Source organism: Notechis scutatus, chromosome 10 (assembly GCF_049901735.1).
Source record: "Notechis scutatus isolate UNSWTSFEM ecotype Mainland chromosome 10, rNotScu1.2, whole genome shotgun sequence".
In the NCBI taxonomy this organism is placed as follows: Eukaryota; Metazoa; Chordata; class Lepidosauria; order Squamata; family Elapidae; genus Notechis; species Notechis scutatus.
The window spans coordinates 11,452,791-11,470,469 of NC_142018.1; the positions used below are offsets into that span (position 1 = coordinate 11,452,791).

General features: G+C 39.9%; 1 protein-coding gene and 1 long non-coding RNA gene across 6 annotated transcripts in view; both read left to right on the forward strand.

The window, feature by feature from the left end:
• Positions 1-17,679, forward strand: part of ZNF185 (zinc finger protein 185 with LIM domain) — a 59,731-nt gene that overhangs the window by 35,207 nt on the left and 6,845 nt on the right. For 2 of the 5 annotated variants that reach the window (XM_026674679.2, XM_087972111.1), the window contains exons 13-23: positions 227-310; positions 1,187-1,264; positions 2,497-2,535; positions 3,419-3,523; positions 4,507-4,587; positions 5,815-5,916; positions 7,896-7,979; positions 11,230-11,388; positions 14,907-15,002; positions 16,503-16,592; positions 16,693-16,761. In XM_026674679.2, the coding sequence (XP_026530464.2) occupies positions 227-310; positions 1,187-1,264; positions 2,497-2,535; positions 3,419-3,523; positions 4,507-4,587; positions 5,815-5,916; positions 7,896-7,979; positions 11,230-11,388; positions 14,907-15,002; positions 16,503-16,592; positions 16,693-16,761 (987 nt within the window). The remainder of the gene's footprint in view (positions 1-226; positions 311-1,186; positions 1,265-2,496; positions 2,536-3,418; positions 3,524-4,506; positions 4,588-5,814; positions 5,917-7,895; positions 7,980-11,229; positions 11,389-14,906; positions 15,003-16,502; positions 16,593-16,692; positions 16,762-17,679) is intronic. The other 3 variants (XM_026674680.2, XM_087972113.1, XM_087972114.1) reach the window with 3 other exon arrangements.
• Positions 13,375-14,473, forward strand: LOC148129754 (uncharacterized). Its single transcript, XR_015750719.1, has 2 exons — positions 13,375-13,477; positions 14,288-14,473. It is a non-coding gene; the product is annotated as an uncharacterized LOC148129754 (long non-coding RNA).

Below are 17,679 nucleotides of genomic sequence, written 5' to 3' on the forward strand. Positions count from 1 at the left end.
ACTGAATCAAAATGTCAGGCTCAGAGAAAAATAGGTTCAACAAATTCAAGACAGATAAGTTTTATAGCTCAGGACCATCACTTGGAATTGACTTCAAAGCCTATTGACAATCAATATGAAGATTACAAAAAATAGATGGATTACAAAAAATACATATCGTAGCAACTTTTACCTACTAATAACTTGACTCCATATTAAAGAATGCTTTTTTCCTTTGCTTTTGTAGTGTTGATACAAACAGCAGCAGAAATGTGGCCTCAGAACCCCACCTTGAAACTTCATTCAACTACTCTACACCTGTGGAGAGCAGGTAATGTCCATGACAAACCCCAGATACAGTATCCTAGGTTGGTTGGTTTATTTAGGAATTTTCAAGCTGTGTGTGTGTTTTAAGGAGTAAGATGTCTTTTAATTTTCTTTTGGTTAAACTGGGGACATGTTCAATTGCAGGGTCTGCTTTTTTTCCGGATCAACTGAGTGTGATCCATTAGTTGCAACAGGAATTGACTCAGGGGTGGGATTCAAATTTTGTAACAACCAGTTCTGTGGGCATGGCTAGGTGGGTATGGCTAGGTGAGTGTGGTCATGTGACTGGGTGGGCATGGCTTCTTCTTTTGGGGGGCAGCCCCCCTCATTTTTTGGGCCTTCTGGGCCTCAGGGGAGCCTCCTCGGGGGCATTTTTGTTCCCAGAAGGCTTCCCTGGGACTCAGGAAGGAAAAAAATGGAGCATGGGGGTGGGCAGGAAAGAACGCAGTCAGCGATGTCGGGCATGCCCGCACTGTTGTGCATGCACAATAAGGAGTGACTGGGTGGGGAGGGACAGATGGAGAGGGGCAGGGCCAGCCAGGGGCATGATTTGCTGGTTCTCTGAGCTGTGCAGAATCATAACAACCGGTTCTATAGAACCGGTCCGAACCGATAGAATCCCACTCCTGAATTAGCTTGGCTGGCTTGTCATCCAAAACTGTGATTGTGGGCTGGCCCAAAGTCACCCAGACAGCTTTCATGGCTTCGGCAGGACTAGAAATCCCAAGCTCCTGGTTTTTAGATTCACGCCTTAACCATTAGACCAACTGGCTCTCATTCCTCAACATCTAGAATAATATCACACCTTCAATTTCTCAGTATGATTCTTTTAGCCAACCTCCATGCTTTATTCAACCATAATTTCATTTTCTTTTTCCAGTAACAAGTCAGACGAGAAGTATGAAATGAGTCCTGGACATGATTCTGTCCCCAGGGTCCCTACTTCTCCAAAGAGAAGGTAAAGTCCACATGAATCCAAAATATTCTCTAAAGCTATAAAGGACAAGAAGCAATGGGTGGAAGCATTAAAGAGAGAGCCAAGCTGGAACTAAAGACATTCCTGGTCAATTAATCAATCCTGGTCAATTAATCAATGGAACAGCTTTCCTTCCAGAGTTGTGGGTCGCTCCATCGTTGCAGGTTTTCAAGAATAGACTGGACAACCATTTAACCAGGGTGGCTTAAGATCTCCTGTTTTGGGCAGGGAGTTTGAATAGAAGACCTCCAAGATCACTTCCAGCTCTATGATTCTAAGTTGCTAGAGTGAACCGTTACTGTCAATTCTGTTTTGAAAAATTAAGGAGAAAAGGAGTAACTTGGCAGCTTTTGAAGCCTCAGTGATGAACCTGAGATGTTTTGAATGCCCCATGAAACAGACTATAGATGACTAGGGGACAGGACATTGGTGGGACTTCTACAGCTCACTGAAGAATGTGCAATGGATTCAACTGGTGTTTTCTGAATTTCAAGGCTGGCAATTGGTGTCTGAATGCCATGCATATAAATGGATGGGGCTTCCATTGTGCAGTGACAGGCTGAAGTCTTAACTATTTTGATGCTCCTCCTTCTCTATGGACATCCCAACCAACAATAGGAGGTTAGTTATTGGTCAGTTGAGGGTTTAGGAAGGAAGTAGAAAGGATGAAGAAATGTTTTCTTTATTTTTTAAATATAACTTTTTTGTTTTATCAATGTATAAAATACAAAGAAAAAGAAAAATAGGAAATTAAGGGAAGGAAAAAGAAAGGGGGAAAGAAAATATGAAGCAGAAGGGAAGAAAGGAGAAAATGTTAATTTCCGACTCTTTTTAGCACAGTACAAGATAATATTACAACCTCAACTTTTTACTTTTGACATAGTATATATAACTAGCCATTATATATACACGAAATCCAGAAGTGATATCCAACTAAAAAAACATAAATATATTTTCCTCTTTAAATAGTACAATCGATTTAACCATTGCAGTTTTATCTTTCTTGTTGAAAAAATACGTATTTCTATTTGCACATAATAAGCTTTATAAACTATCACCATGTCTATTAATAAAATTCACTGTACTCTTACAGCTTCTTTAACCTTAAAGAGAAAAAAAATCATTTTAAATCACAAAGGTTTTCTAAAAGAACGTTTCTAAAATTAAAACATTCTAATACATGTTTTCTAACATCCCTTGTTTTCTAACAGCAGTGAGAAGAATGAAACGCAGAGTCGCACGTTTTTTGACAAGTAAGCTCGTTTCCAAACAACACTTTTGTTAGATTGATGCGCAAAATGTTTTGTGCTATAGCCCTTTTGAACATGAAGGTTCAATAAATTTAAGGCAGTTTCAAGCAAATATTTTTTGCAAGAATTTTGAGTGCCAAGTGGGAAACAACCATACTTCTCTGATGCTGTCTCCACACATAAACTATGGTTGTTTCGTTGGAAAAATGGGAAAGAGAGACAGGGAAGGAGGGATATATATATCAACTACCACCTCCCACGCCAGTTTATATAGTTTTTATCTTACAAGATAGATGGTAAAAAAAAAAGAATGCATAAAATAAGGGGAAATCACGAACCTATCGAACATACTATCATATATATATATATATATATGCTAAATGATAGGAATTTATAGAATACTAGTTTTATTCATCTCTCTCTTTGACTAAGCTATATAAATGATTTATCTATAAAAATACACAGTTATAATCCAATAGTAATAATAGATTATTATGTATTATATACTATTAATACAGTTATTCTACAAGGGATAGGAGGTAACTGCCATTTAATACTTTCTATGAGATATTTAAATCACTATCAAAATGTATTAGAGGAAAATATGATTAGTCTCTTAATACAGAATATGTTGTGATGTTTATTTGTATGATTTTTTTTATTTTTTACTTTTGTAAATTTGTATATTTTAATCTTTTGTATTCAATAAAGTATTTTTTAAATTTTTATATGTATGTATGTATGTATGTAGTATTTATCTTTTACTATTGTAAGTTACCTTGAAGTAAGATGGATGGCCAATAAATTTTTACAAGCAAAAATACATAAACAAATAAAAATGAGAAACAGGATCTTTATGGTAGACAATCATTTTTTTTTTCAACAGATCTGTCCTGGAGTACAAACATGAAGTCTCCAATGGAGAAAGAAAACCCAAAGATCCAGACTCAAAAGCTACAGAATTCTTCCATCATCAGCCAACCACAGAAAAGTAAGAATTCAGGAAGCCTCAGCACTCAGAAAACCAAGATTATTCCACAAGAAAAATTCCAAGTAACACACCTGGAAAATCCTTGCCTTAGTCCCAACAAGCGTGTCCGTTAAATATTTATTTTGAGTTTTCCAAAGTTCTTGGATGATGAACAAACCCATGCGTGCTAGCCCTGGTGGCCTTGCTAGCTGAGGATAATGGGACCTGTAGGCCCAGAAAACTGACTGGCTTAGAGGAATGTTGCTATAAATAATTCCTCAAAAATCAATAACATCTTTGCTTTACGGGAACAACAAAGCATAAAACAAATATATTTAGCATAGGGCTTATGACTCCATGGAAACATATCCAAAAAGGTGGTTTCATTGACTGTGCACTTTAATTAATCTTCCTGTTCAGTTTTCGAAAGTAAGAATAGTTTCTCTATCCATACACTTACAAACTAATACACACACCCAGAGAGAAAGAGAGAGACAGAGAGAGAAACAGAGAGACAAAGAGAGAGACAGAGAGACACACAGAGAGAGACAGAAAGAGAGAGACAGAGAGACAGAGACAGAGACAGAGAGACAGAGAGAGACAGGAAGAGAGATAGATAGAGACAGAGAGAGACAGAGAAAGAGAGAGACAGAGACAGAGACACCGAGAGATGCACAGAGAGAGATAGAGAGATACAGAGACAGAGACAGAAAGAGAGACAGAAAGAAAGAGAGAGAGAAACAGGAAAAAAGAGAGACAGACAGAGAGAGAGAGAGAGAGACAGAAAGAGAGACACACACACACAGAGAGAGAGACAGAGAGAGACAGAGAGATACAGAGACAGAGACAGAAAGAAAGACAGAGAGAGAAAGAGAGAGAGAGAGAGAGAGAAAGAAAGACAGGGGGTGGGAATGAGGATGAGGAGGGAAGAGAAAAGCAACCAAACTCCCGTCCAATTCTCCATCTATACTGACCAATCTCTTTCTGTCTTCCTTTTTCACCAGGGAAAACACTGAAGTATACCCAGGAATGGGGTACAGGACATCCCTCCACCTGGACAACAATGAGGGTCTTGACTCAAAAAGGTACAGAGGAGAAAGGGGACAAATATCCGAGGACCCCGTCACTAGCCTGCTTCCTAAAAGATTTGTATTGCAACTCCTCGACTGACGACCTACAACAGAGCCCTAAATTTCCATGGCTAAGCAAGGCCTAGGTTGTTAACAGAGTTTTGTCCCATTTTCCAACCTTTTTTTTTTTTTTTTTGCCACAATTGTTAAGCAAACCACTTGCAATTGTTAAGTGAAAGATGCAGCCATTTAGCAAATCTGGCTTCCCACACTGTTTCTGTTGGAAGCCAGATTGGAAGGTTATGAATGACAGTGTAACCATCATAAATACTTGCCAGTTGCCAAGTGCCCGGATTTTGATTACATGACCGTGAAGATACTACAACGGTTGTAAATGTGAAAACTGGTCATAAGTCACCTTTTTCAGCTCCGTTGTAACTTCAAACAATCACTAAATGCATGGTTACAAACCAAGGGCTACCTGTAATAACTTTAGAAAATAATGCCCGTCATTCCATTTGGAATGAGTCACAGAAGACTACAAAGTAAAAAAAGAAAAAGAAAACAAGAATAATGTATGACTTTTTGTGGCAGTTTAATGTTTTGCCTTTAAAAGCACTTATAAAGCACAACTGGAAAAGAATAAAAATCTCCAATAAAATTGGAGGTTGCTGGAAAAGGTCTGGGAACCAGTGGTGGGATTCAATTTTTTTTACTCCCAGTTCTGTGAGAATGTCTTGGCTTGGTGGGGGTGGCTTGGTGGGCATGGCAGGGGAAGAATACTGCAAAATCCCCATTCCCTCCTACCCCACTAACCTGCTTTCCAGCTCCATTTTCCTGTGCAGGGCAACCAAAGGAGACCCAGATGATCAGCTGGGATTCAATGAGAGGCAGAGAATAGATGGGGTTGGCTGGGCCAGTCAGAGGTGGTATTTTCCGGTTCTCCGAACTTCTCAAAATTTCCACTACCGGTTCTGTAGAACCGGTCCAAACCTGCTGAATACCACCTCTACTGGGAACACTATGCAGCAAAGTTTAAGAGGAACAGATTTGCCAATATTCTTATTTTTGTGAAGTCCTTGTTGGTCTCAGAACTTGGTTGTTTTCTTGCAGAATTTCATTACCAAACTAGGTAACATGGTCAGTGCTAGTCTGATTAGCTAGGTGAGCATCAAGGACTCCGCAGTTGAACCCTGAGCTGCAAATATTCTCTTCCATGACAGGATTTTATTTTTATTCCAGGTCTGAACTACAGCCTGGGGAAAGCAGCCTGAGTACCACTGGAAGCCAGTGTGAACTTCTAAGTATTCCCAAGAGGGAGGAATTGGATATGAATATTTCCAGGTGAATTTTTTCAGTAGAAAAAAAACTGTCTTGGGAATAACAAAATGTTGTGTACAACATATAAAGTTTGTGGCAAAGCATTCCTGCTGGTTGAAATGAAGTTCAATGTGATCATATTTTGCTGCAAACTACGAGTAGTCCTTGCTTACTAACAATGGTAATTGGGACCATCTTAACGCCATCATTAAGCGAGGATCATACTGTTGACCTCATGGAATCCTTCTGACTTTCTGCTGGCTTCCACATTGATTTTGCTTGTGAGAAGCCAGTCGAGATGGACACAAATCACAAACCGTGTGATTGTGGGATGCTGCAGTGGTCAGAAATATAGGCTGGTTGCCAAATGTCACCGTTCTATTGCAATTTGGCAGATCGAATCCCACCAGGCTCAAGGTTGACTCAGCCTTCCATCCTTCCGAGGTGGGTAAAATGAGGACCCAGATTGTTGCGGTTTGCAAGAGGCTGACTCTGTAAACCACTTAGAGAGGGCTGTAAATCACTCTAAGTGTTAGGTTTGAGGCATGGGTTTAATGAACGGAGACCAGACTGTAAACCTTGAACTTCAGCTCTTTATTCTCAAGCATAACAGAGACAAAAACCCCCAGCTAGCAGTCACTCTTTTGTAGAGTAAGCTGCTATCTGGATAACCAATGGATAGCGTTATAGCATTTAATCTTGGCGCGGCCCGCCAACAGCCAATCAGATTGCTCGGAATGAACCAATCATAACTTGCCATTATATGGGCCAATAGGAAGTGCAGGATTACGATCCTGCTATGCAAATGAATCTTTATTAACTACATTTCTTTAGTTCACAACACTAAGTGTAAGTGCTATTGCAATTGCAATCACATGGCCACAGTGTCAGAGTTCCAGGTAATACACCCATAGCAAACAAAACTCCAAAGTGGGTAGGTTCCTCAAAGGATAGTTTTATTGGATATATCATATTGGCACAGACCTGATGGAAAACCAACTCTAAGTGTTCCCATGCTTTTCACCTAATTAAAAGTAAAAGCTTTTCCCCTTTCCCCAAACAATCAGTCACAGGGTCCAATCAGGGTGTGACCTGGTTTCTTGGTAACAGCACCCCTCCTTTCTTCAACCACCTGTGGGAACATCCTTGGTTCCCAGGGGAAACTATTTTGTTTTGGCTACAAAACCCCAGCTATCACTATTCTCCCCTCCCTAAGCCCCATCTCCATTGTGGCAACCCTGGAGCCTCAAAATGGCCTCAGTCAGGCCAGCTCCAGAGTTGACACACAGGAGCGAGGCCAATCGTCTCACTTCCAAGGACTGGTTATAAGCAGGGGTGGGCTGCTACCGGTTCACACTGGTTCAGGCGAACTGGATGTTAATTTTACATCTGGCTCGCAGAACAGGTAGTTGCCTTCCCCTCACAGGAATCTCCATGTGGCCCGTTTTATATCCCAGGTAAGTGGCAGGGGGGGGCCTTTTGATCTCATAGGCAAAATGGCATTTCAGGAAGAGGCCGAAGCCGAGGTTTTTTCCTCCTGGAAGCTCTAGAAGCCCAGAAAACAGGCCCCTGAGTTCCAAGGCCTGACAGGCCGTTCCAGCCTAGCCTTCAAAGCCCGGGGGAGACTGTTTTTGCCCTCTTGGAGGCTCGAGGAAAGCCTCCAGAGCCCTGGGAGGGAGAAAACTCCCCCCCTCCTCTGCGGTGCAGGAGGCCAACTAGGCCACGCCCACCATGGCCACACCCACCCAGCAACCGGGCAGAAAATTGCTAAAAAAAAATTAAGCCCACCCCTGGTCATAAGTACCACTTATTCAGTGTTACCATAAATTTGAACAGTCTCTGAACAAACATCATTAAGCAAGGACCACCTGTTCCTGTCTTCTCTTTGGCAGGAACAGAAGCACAGCAGACCTTTGGATGCATCTGTTTCTGCTCAAAGGAGAACCACTGGAAGGGTTTTTGATAGAAGAAGTAAATAGACCTTCTCTTTGCTTCCTTGGCAGGTACAATTCCTTTGCTACAGAGAGTAGAATTACCTGCCCACAGAACCAGTACCAGAATCAGAGATCAGGTGAAGATTCAGACAGGTAAGGAACTGGCCCTCACCTCCTGACAACTTGGTGAAGCACTGCGTTGTGCTGAGCAATTGTCCTGCTTTATTTTATATTTCCTGCCTGTTCTCCTTCAACTCAAAGAAAGCAGATTTGGCTTTGAAATATTTTTCAACAAAGAAGAAGAGAATGTCAGAAAAACTCTCGCGAACAAAACGTGACATTTGCAGCCTTGTTCAGTAACGAAGTGGCCAAGAAATACCACAGTTCTATCATATTTTTGATTGTATAATCCTTTGGTTTCTTGGTTTCCAGTTTTCAATGGTTTCTTTAAAAGGTTAGGTTTTTTTTTTAAAAAAAACCCTCTTGATTCAACATGGCAGGTGGTAAGGATGCATTCTCCTCACCTGTTTGTAAGGCCTTCCAAAATAGCAAACTGTGCATCAGTTTGAAACAAGGAAACAAGCATAATTTTGGAATCTTCTAAATTCCTTTGGGAAACAAGATTTGACCTTCTGACTTCTTGAGTTAGATTCGTATTTCTAGCTTTAACGTAGTCAGCCTGGGGCTTCAGATCTGACGTGTAATAAAATCAGGACACACATGTGGCATTTTATGGACAGGAAAGGACACCACTACTGGTAGATATTAATATCAGGGTATGGATGGATCACTATCTGCTGTTAATGATTGTTTCTCTCTTTCATTTTTGTGTCTCAGACTGTGTTGTCACCGGGACACCAAATACTGAATGGAGAGAGAGACAATCTAATACACTGAGAAGCATATGTTTAAAAAAATGCACAGTAGCATAGAATTGCTACTGTGCGTGATTTTAAAAACCCAACATTTTTCATCTTCCTAATGAGAATACTTTTTTTTTTAACCCACAGTGAGACTTAGCTCGTTGCAACTGGAGGTAGGGTTGTGGGCCACATTTAGCTGCCAACTTGCGTTAGGTGGGTTTAAGCAGTGGTGGGATTCAAAAATTTGTACTACCGGTTCTGTGGGTGTGGATTGGTGGGCGTGGCAGGAGAAGGATATTGCAAAATCTCCATTCCCTCCCCACTCCTGGGGGAAGGTTACTGCATAATCCCATTCCCTCCTCACCCCACTAACCTGCTTTCCAGCTCCTGTGCAGGACAACCAAGGAAGACCCAGCCGATATCTGGGACTCGGGAGGCAGAGAATAGATGGGGGCGGGGCCAGTCAGAGGTGGGATTTGCCGGTTCACCGAACTACTCAAAATTTCCACTCGTGGTTCTCCAGAACTGGTCAGAACCTGATGAATACCACCTCTGTGTTTAACTTGCAGCTTGGTACAAGATTGTGGTTTTTGCTGATAGTGGATTATTCTGTGTGGAGTCTCACACCAAATAGAAGTTAGGTAGATCTTTGCCCTAGATGCCCCCACTTCAGTGGCAAGTGACAAAACACATGTTGGGATGCCACAAGGCATGTTTTATCATTTGGTGTCATTGCCATTAGGAATGGATACCTATGATCTTAAGTAGAAGAAATGGAGAGATGCCTTCTTTATTGTCAGGAATATGCTTGCCACATTGGCTGGTGGTCTCAGGTTCAGTTCCTCGACAGTCCAGCTTAAAAGGGGTCATGAAGTATGGGATGGCTCAGCACATTATTTTTCTATCCTTCATTTTTAGTTTAGGATGGGTTTTTAACACATGGGTTGGTTCCTGTTCATCTTTCTCCTCTGTTTTCTTCTCTTCTTCTTCTAATTTAGATTTTAGTTCTGCAAGGAGAGTTTTCCAGATCAAACCTTGTTTCCTACTTGTATAACTTTGCAAACTTTTCAACTCAATGATATCTCTGGGTTAAAAAGTCTCAATATATTTAAGTCTTAGCATTTATTGGAGTCTCAATATATTGAAGTCTTAGCATTTCAGATTAAGCCATCTCTTTCTTTTCTTAAAGGGAATGCATAGATTATATAAAAACCTGAAATTATTAATGGACAGAGGGTGACAAATGTTAGAATTAAAAATACCCATGCCCCACTGAGTGTGACACACAAAAGCAGATTTACTATTAAAAGAGTATTCACATACCTTGTGAAGTTTCCCTAAAAACAGATAATAGGAAAATTTTCTACGATGCCTTTTGTCAATTGATGCATCCTTTTTCCAGCATATTAACTTTTATGTTCCTTGTAATCAATGAATTTGTTCTAAGCAATTTGGCTGTTATTTCTAGAGTGTTTTTCTTCTCTTGCATTGTGTTACATTTTTGTTTCGTGATGTTCAATCCCTTTAGAATCTGACATTAATTTTACTTTAGAGACCTTTATTATCTTGATTATTATAAATCATGGCTTATCCTGAACAGGAGATGCCCAAAGAGCATTTTCTTTGCCAGTTGATCATAAGCATCTTGCTAGAATCATTTTAATTGTGTCCTCTTTTCCTTTTGATAGAAAATTTAACCTGCATTTTCATTGTCAATTGAGCTATGTTACAAAGAAGTATGATAAGGCATGTTTTTAAGACTGAATGTATGATATTTATTATGCATTGTTTATCCATTTCTCCTCGTTTCTTATCTTCTGCCCCCACTCCAAGTTCTTTCCAATGGATTTGGGCATTCTAGGTTCCTCAACAACCATTACATCTTGTCTATCTCAGGTTCTCTTCAAATAGCCAAATATTTTTGAGTGATATTTGAAGAATTATTTTATACTGAACACTTTTCATGAGAAGTAACTCATGAAATGGCCTACTTACATTCCTATCCATGTTTTTTTTCTTTCTGAGTCATTTCTAGAGTTTGTTTTTTTTCTTTAGAGGGTTTTCATGTTCTCTTTCCTTTAATATATTCTTCTTCATCATAATTCTGAGCATATTACTTGGATACTAGAGCCTTTTATTTCTAATCACTAATTCCCAAGTAGATATGGTTCGGATTGGAATCTTGGTTGTCTTTTCCATCCTTGCTGGCATTACAATAGTTTGTCATTTTGCAAACTATTTGAAATGGCTTCTTCAAACCTAGGCAGATGTGGTGGTTTTTTGTTTCCACTTAACCTCTTTATATCTGGAGGATGCCACTTATTCCCAGAAATGTTCCATGTTTATGAATTATCTAAACTGGTAGTTTCTGGAAAGTAATCTTCTAACCAATTGTCCTAACCAACTAAGAAAGAGAGAGAGAGAGAGAGAGAGAGGTTTAAAAAAAATCCTCTTCAGAGGGACTGACCTACTTTTAGCATGTTAGACAATTCATAGAAAACCCAATTTACAATCCTCCCTGTGTTGGACATTGGTCTCAGGATTTTTTCACATCTGGATCGTCAAGCTGGCCATTTTATCAGATCTTCAGAGTCTAGGAATGGAATAAACAGGAACAATCAACTTTACAACTGTAGAATGTTGGGATTCAACAACGGCATAGCATCCTACTTGTACAACCAGCCATTCAACAGCAGAAGGTAATAATCAGAGATTATTGTAGGGATGAGAAGATGGCCCAATGTCCTACTTTAGATTGCACGGTGGGCGATAGGACAGTGCTCCAGAGGGTTAACGTCATTGACCAGAAGATCATGGGTTGCCCTCTCCCCTCTTTGGAAGAGCTTTATAGCTCCCGCTGCCTTAAGAAAATTCAAAACATCCTTAAAGATCCATCTCATCCTGGGAACGCCCCCCCTTTTTTTAACTATTACCATCTGGCAGATGGTACAGGATAATAAAAACAAGGACAAATAGGCTGAAAAACAGCTTCTATCCCAGGAGAGTAACTCTATTGATTTCAACTGTATAGGGCAATATTAATGCAATATCAGGGATTTTCAATTCAATGTATAGAATGTGAAGGATGTGTGTTTGTGTTTTATTTTCATAGTCATAATATACACTGAAGATGGTATTTAATTTCAATGCAATGACAATAAACTAAACTAGATTAAACTAAACTAGAGAGGATGTATATCTTCATAAGGCTTGGAGGGAGCATTTGTCTATTGAAAGTCCTCATCAATGTGAACAGTTGTCCAATTAAAGAATTTAGAAAGGGAAAGCAGGAACTATGAAGAAGCTAATCAACATTTAGCATAGGATAGCAAGCTATAGAGGTACATAAATTCACCTGTCATCACCTTCCTTTTCAACATGACATCAATTGCTATTTAAGTCTAATAATTTCTAAACCTGCATATCAATTAGCACTTTAAGGCTTATTATGGACATATGGCCTCTTGTGTTATAGTAATCTTTTTGGGGTGATGTTTCTTGGATCATCTTTAGCAACAACAGGGGAAAAATGGTTTGCAAATCATATCTGAGAACTTTGCACTTGGATATCTGGAGCATTGTGCCTTATTAAATTTTCAGGTTCATAAAAAGATGATTCTTCATAAAGTGTTTGGGGGTGACTAAGATCATGCTACCCCTGAATGGTGGTACAGTAGATTGATTATAAGTGCATTATAATTAGAGCTGTGATGGCGCAGTGGTTAGAATGCAGTATTGCAGGATTACTCTGCCCAATGCCAGGAGTTCGATCCTGACTGGCTCATGGTTGACTCAGCCTTCTGAGGGGGTCAAATGAGGACCCAGTTTGTTGGAGTCAATAGGCTGATTCTGTAAACCACTTAGAGAGGGCTGTAAAGCATTGTGAAGCGGTATATAAGTCTAAGTGCTATTGGTATTAATTGATACTTGTTCTTTATTGTAATACATTTATAAAACTGCTCAGAAACAGAGCAATATAAGTTATGGAAGTGCATGTATGTATAGACAGGCATGTATATGTGAGATTCTGATTTCCACCATAGGAAAATCTGGTCAAAAGCTACTCTAAAGCACCTGTAGGCCAGACAAGGAATAATGGATGGAAACTGAACAAGGAGAGATTTAACCTGGAAATAAGGAGAAACTTTCTGACAGTGAGAACAATCAACCAATGGAACAGCTTGCCCTCGGAAGTTGTGGGAGCATCATTACTTGAAACTTTCAAGAAGAGATTGGACTGCCATTTGTCAGAAATGGTGTAAGGTCTCCCGCTTGGGTGGGGGGTTAGACTAGATGACCTACAAGGTCCCTTCCAACTCTGATTATCTGTTATCTGTTATCTCTAGAATTGAAAATTCTAGCACTCTTGAATTTGACAGCTTTCTCTAATTTGGACATCCAGTCAGAACAACATTGTTGAGATGCTGAGTTGTCCACAAGAGTGCCAAATCTGGGGAAGGCATCATCATTACTATGGTTCATTGCATAGTCAGACAGATGTTCAATCTGGATTTGGCATTTCTGTCTACTTATTGAATTCTTTCCAAGGACCTGGGATAGGCAGATGTGGTTGTTTGATGGAGTTCAAGATATTGTTTCAGGATGGACGCTGTTCCAAGTAAAGGCAACTATTGCAATTGACTGATGACTGAATTTGTCAATGCTGATGGTGTTCAAGTGCTGCTCTAGTTGTGTTGGGATTGCACTCAAGGCACTTATTACTATTGGTGTCACCTGTTTAATAGTATCAGTAGTAGTTGTAGGCTGCCTAACATCCAGGGACTCTAGGTGGTTTTCAATTGTTAAAAATGTTTAAAACAAAGAACATTACAAAACATACATAAAATATCCCAAGACAAAGGAACAAAGAAGGCAAAGAACACAAATCCAAGAGGGAACAAGGAAAGGAAGAAAGGGGTTTCCAATCACCATTACAATGATCAACACAACAAAGATAATAACATTCTGAAGCAAAATGGTTAAGCTTTTGTCTGTTCCTACTCCTCTGATATTTATCAAAGGCTATGATAGCCAACGGGGCAATTATAGGTTATGAAGAGTAATGAATGAAGATGTTTAAATCCACACATAGTTTTAAGCAGGGATGGGATTCTACAGGTTTGCAACTATTTGCTAGAACCAGTTGTTAACATTCTAAGCAGTTTGGAGAACCAGTTGTTAGAAGAAATTACTGGACTAATCCTGTAAGGAAGGCAGGAAGGAAACATTCTGGTGTTGCTTACAGAAACTGCCTCTCCATTAACCCTTATTACATTCTTGGCAGGACTAGACTTCCTGTCTCAGGAACTCCTCTGGAGTCATTTTTCCCTCCTTTGCTGGTACTTTGCTTGTGTGGAGTGACCATTCAAAGTTACAATGGCACTGAAAAAAGTGACTTGTGACCATTTTTCACACTTACGACTGTTGCAGCATCCCCAGAGTCATGAGAGGCCAGGGGAGGAGATGCGTGCCTTGATGTGAGCGATGTTGAGTTGGCCATGCCTGGCCAATAACATGACCAATAAGCCATACCCACCAACTAAGCCACACCCACAGAACCAGTTGTTAAAAAATTTGAATCCTACCCCTGGTTTTAAGGTGTGAAATCTATATGTCCAGAAGCTGATCCAGAAACAGGTGACATTTCTAGTGTCATTGTAGTTTAGTAAATGACAAATCACGAAAGTTTTAACTATTATATAAAGTAAATTAAGATCTTTCTTGAAGCTGTAAAATGATCTAACCAAGACAAGGCTGTATTCCCTGGAACTGGTTTTTTTTTTTTTTTTTTAATAAGTGTTTTCTTGAAGATTTCCCTAAGAATTACAAGGTTGATCTTTGGTAAACTCTCACCTTCAGTGAAGAGTAGGAGAATGGCTTGCATTGGGGTGAGATGGTTTTGCAAAGAGAGAATTCAGAATGGAAAAAAAAAACCAGGATGTACATTGTAAAAAAGCGAAGTTTTAGTAAGTTTAAGATATTAATTTGTCTGAAATGGTAGAGCAAGGGGTGGACTAGAAAACCTCCAAGATCCATTCCAACTCTGTTATTCTGTTATTTGACTAAACTGAGTAATATTGAGAATGTCTGGATCTTATCTTTCAGAATTCCCTTTCTTGTGTGTTCATTACATCATTTCATTTGTTGTCGTTGTTGTTGTGTTTTGTTTTGTTTTTGGTTAAGACTTGAATTAATACATATCTACATTTCTTCCTAGCATGTCTTACTACCCCTTCAGAGATGCTGGCAATAGCATTCCAAAAAGCCACCGGGTGCCTTTTTATAAGGACATCTGTGACACAGAGAGTGGAAGGTAAAGATTAAGAATGAATACCCTAATGTTAACTAATACACGAATTATTGGAATCTTTACAAAAAAAATCAGGGCACCAAACCAACTGGGCCAGTCATTCTCTCCCAGGAAAAAAACAATGAATCACCGCTTCAGAAATCTTGCCAAGGAAACGGCAGGGACTAATTTGAAGGTACAGGAAAAGAGAGTAAAATTTCCCCTAAATTTAGAATACCCATTTATCTATGCATCTATCCTACAAGCTACGGTAGTCTAAGGAGTCTAGAGAATGAAAGGACTGGGGGGGGGCATGACTCCAGTATTTGAGGGGCTGCCACAAAGAAGAGGGGATCAAATTATTCTCCAAAGCACCGGAGGGAAACAATGGATCAAAGAGAGAAGCAACCTGCAATTAAGGAGAAACTTACTAACAGTGAAGACAATTAACCAGTGGAACTTCAGAAGTTGTGGGTGCTCCATCACTGGAGGGTTTTAAGAAGAGATTGGACGACCACTTGTCTCAAATTGTATGGGGCCTCCTGCTTGAGCAGGGGATTGGAGTAGTCACTAGAAGTTCTCCAAGATCCCTTCCAGCTCTATTCTGATTAAAGCCGCAGATTATTAATCTTCTGCTTTTTACAATATTTCAAATCATCCTGCAGATGGCATCAGAGCCACTTTGTATATAGACTGCCTTTCCTAAAGATTTTGTGAGGAGCCATTCAGGCTACAGCAGGTGAAGAGCCTCATCTCAGAACCTGCAGCATTTATTGATTTATTTGATTTGTCAATCGCTTACAAGATAATAAGTATAAGGATAAACATAGTTATGAATACATGAAATGGATACATATAAGAAACAATAGGACAGGGACGGTAGGCACGTTGGTGCGCTTATGCACGCCCCCTACAGACCTCTTAGGAAAGGGGTGAGGTCAATAGTAGATAGTCTAAGGTTAAAGTTTGGGGAGTTTGGGGAAGAAACCACAGAGTCAGGTAGAGTATTCCAGACATTGACCACTCTGTTGCTGAAGTCGTATTTCCTGCAATCAAGTTTGGTGCGGTTAACCTTGAGCTTGTATCTATTGTGTGCTCTTGTATTGTTATGGTTGAAGCTGAAGTATTCATTGACAGATAGGACATTGCAATGTATGATTTTATATACTTTTTCTTAGATCGGACTGAAGACAGCGTAGTTCTAGGTTTTCTAGGTCTAGAATTTCAAGTCTGGTGGCCTAAGGTATTCTGCAACGAGTAGAGGAGTGGAGAACTCTTCTTGTGAAATATTTCTGGACTTTCTCAACTGTGTTAATATCAGATACGTAATGTGGGTTCCAGACTAATGAGCTGTATTCGAGTATTGGTCTAGCGAATGTTTTGTATGCCCTAGTTAGTAGTGTGATATTGGTCTAGCGAATGTTTTGTATGCCCTAGAGAAAAAGCTACGTAGGATTAGGTTAACAACTCTTAATGCCTTTTTGTAAACATGATATTATAATGTTCAAATGTCTTTCTCTTCAGGAATTTGACTGATTCTGAGGCAAAGGACCTCCCTGCTTCCTTTGAACAGAAGAATTTTTCTAATTATGAATCAGATTCATCTGCATCAGGGTAGAGTATACTGAAGAATGCTTTTCAACATACCAGATATCACATCCCTTGTCCACCAATGCCTCCACTGAAATGTGTATTTCTTTCGTCCCTCCTGTAGCAAAGGCCTCCTCTTTGTGAAAGAATCCATCAAAAGTATGGAAATGTCTTCCTCCCCACGTTACAACAGGTGAGGAAACCAAAGGCACCAGTTCTTTTCGCAATGCAGAAAAATCTTGCGTCAATCAGAGGAATTTGCTTGAGCTCACACTTAGCTTTGGATTCTCTTATTACATTCTCCTATTATCTTCACATTAGTACTTTTTGTTCATTCGTGTCTTCTTCAGCATCTAAATACCATGCATGCCAATGGTCTCTCTTCGGGGTCCTTGGTCCTCTCTGAGCTTAGTGGTTTCTGGCAGTTTCATTACCTAACTAGGTAATATCATCAGTGGTGGAAGGGGGTGGTAGGATAGGATAGAATAGAATAGAATAGAATAGAATAGTTGGAAGGGACCTTGTAGGTCATCTAGTCCATCCCCTGCTTAAGCTGGAGACCCTATATCATTTTTGACAGATGACAGTCCAGTGTCTTCTTGAAGGCCTCCAGTGATGAAGCTCTCACAACTTCAGAAGGCAAACTGCTCCATTGGTTGATTGTTCTCAGAAAATGTCTCCTCATTTCCAGGTTGAATCTCTCCTTGTTCAGTTTCCATCCATTGCTCCTTGCCCTGCTCAGGTGCTTTGGAGAATAGCTTGACTCCCTTGTGGCAGTCCCTAACATATTGGAACACTACTATCATGTCACCTCCAGTCCTTCTTTCCTTCAGATTAGTCATACCCAATTCCAGCAACTGTTCTTTATATGTTTTTGTGGGGTAAAGGAAGAGGGGTAAAGGACTTTGGGGTTCCTAGTGCTTTCTGTGCTTGGTGGTTTTCTGGCAGATGTTTCATTACCTAACTAGGTAACATCATCAGTGCCAGAAGGGATTGGTGTTTGCAGAGTGGAGTAGGAGGAAAACTCTGGGGTCCTTGGTGCTCTCTGAGCTTGGTGGTTTTCTTGCAGATATTTCAATACCAAACTAGGCAACATCATCAGTGGTAGAAG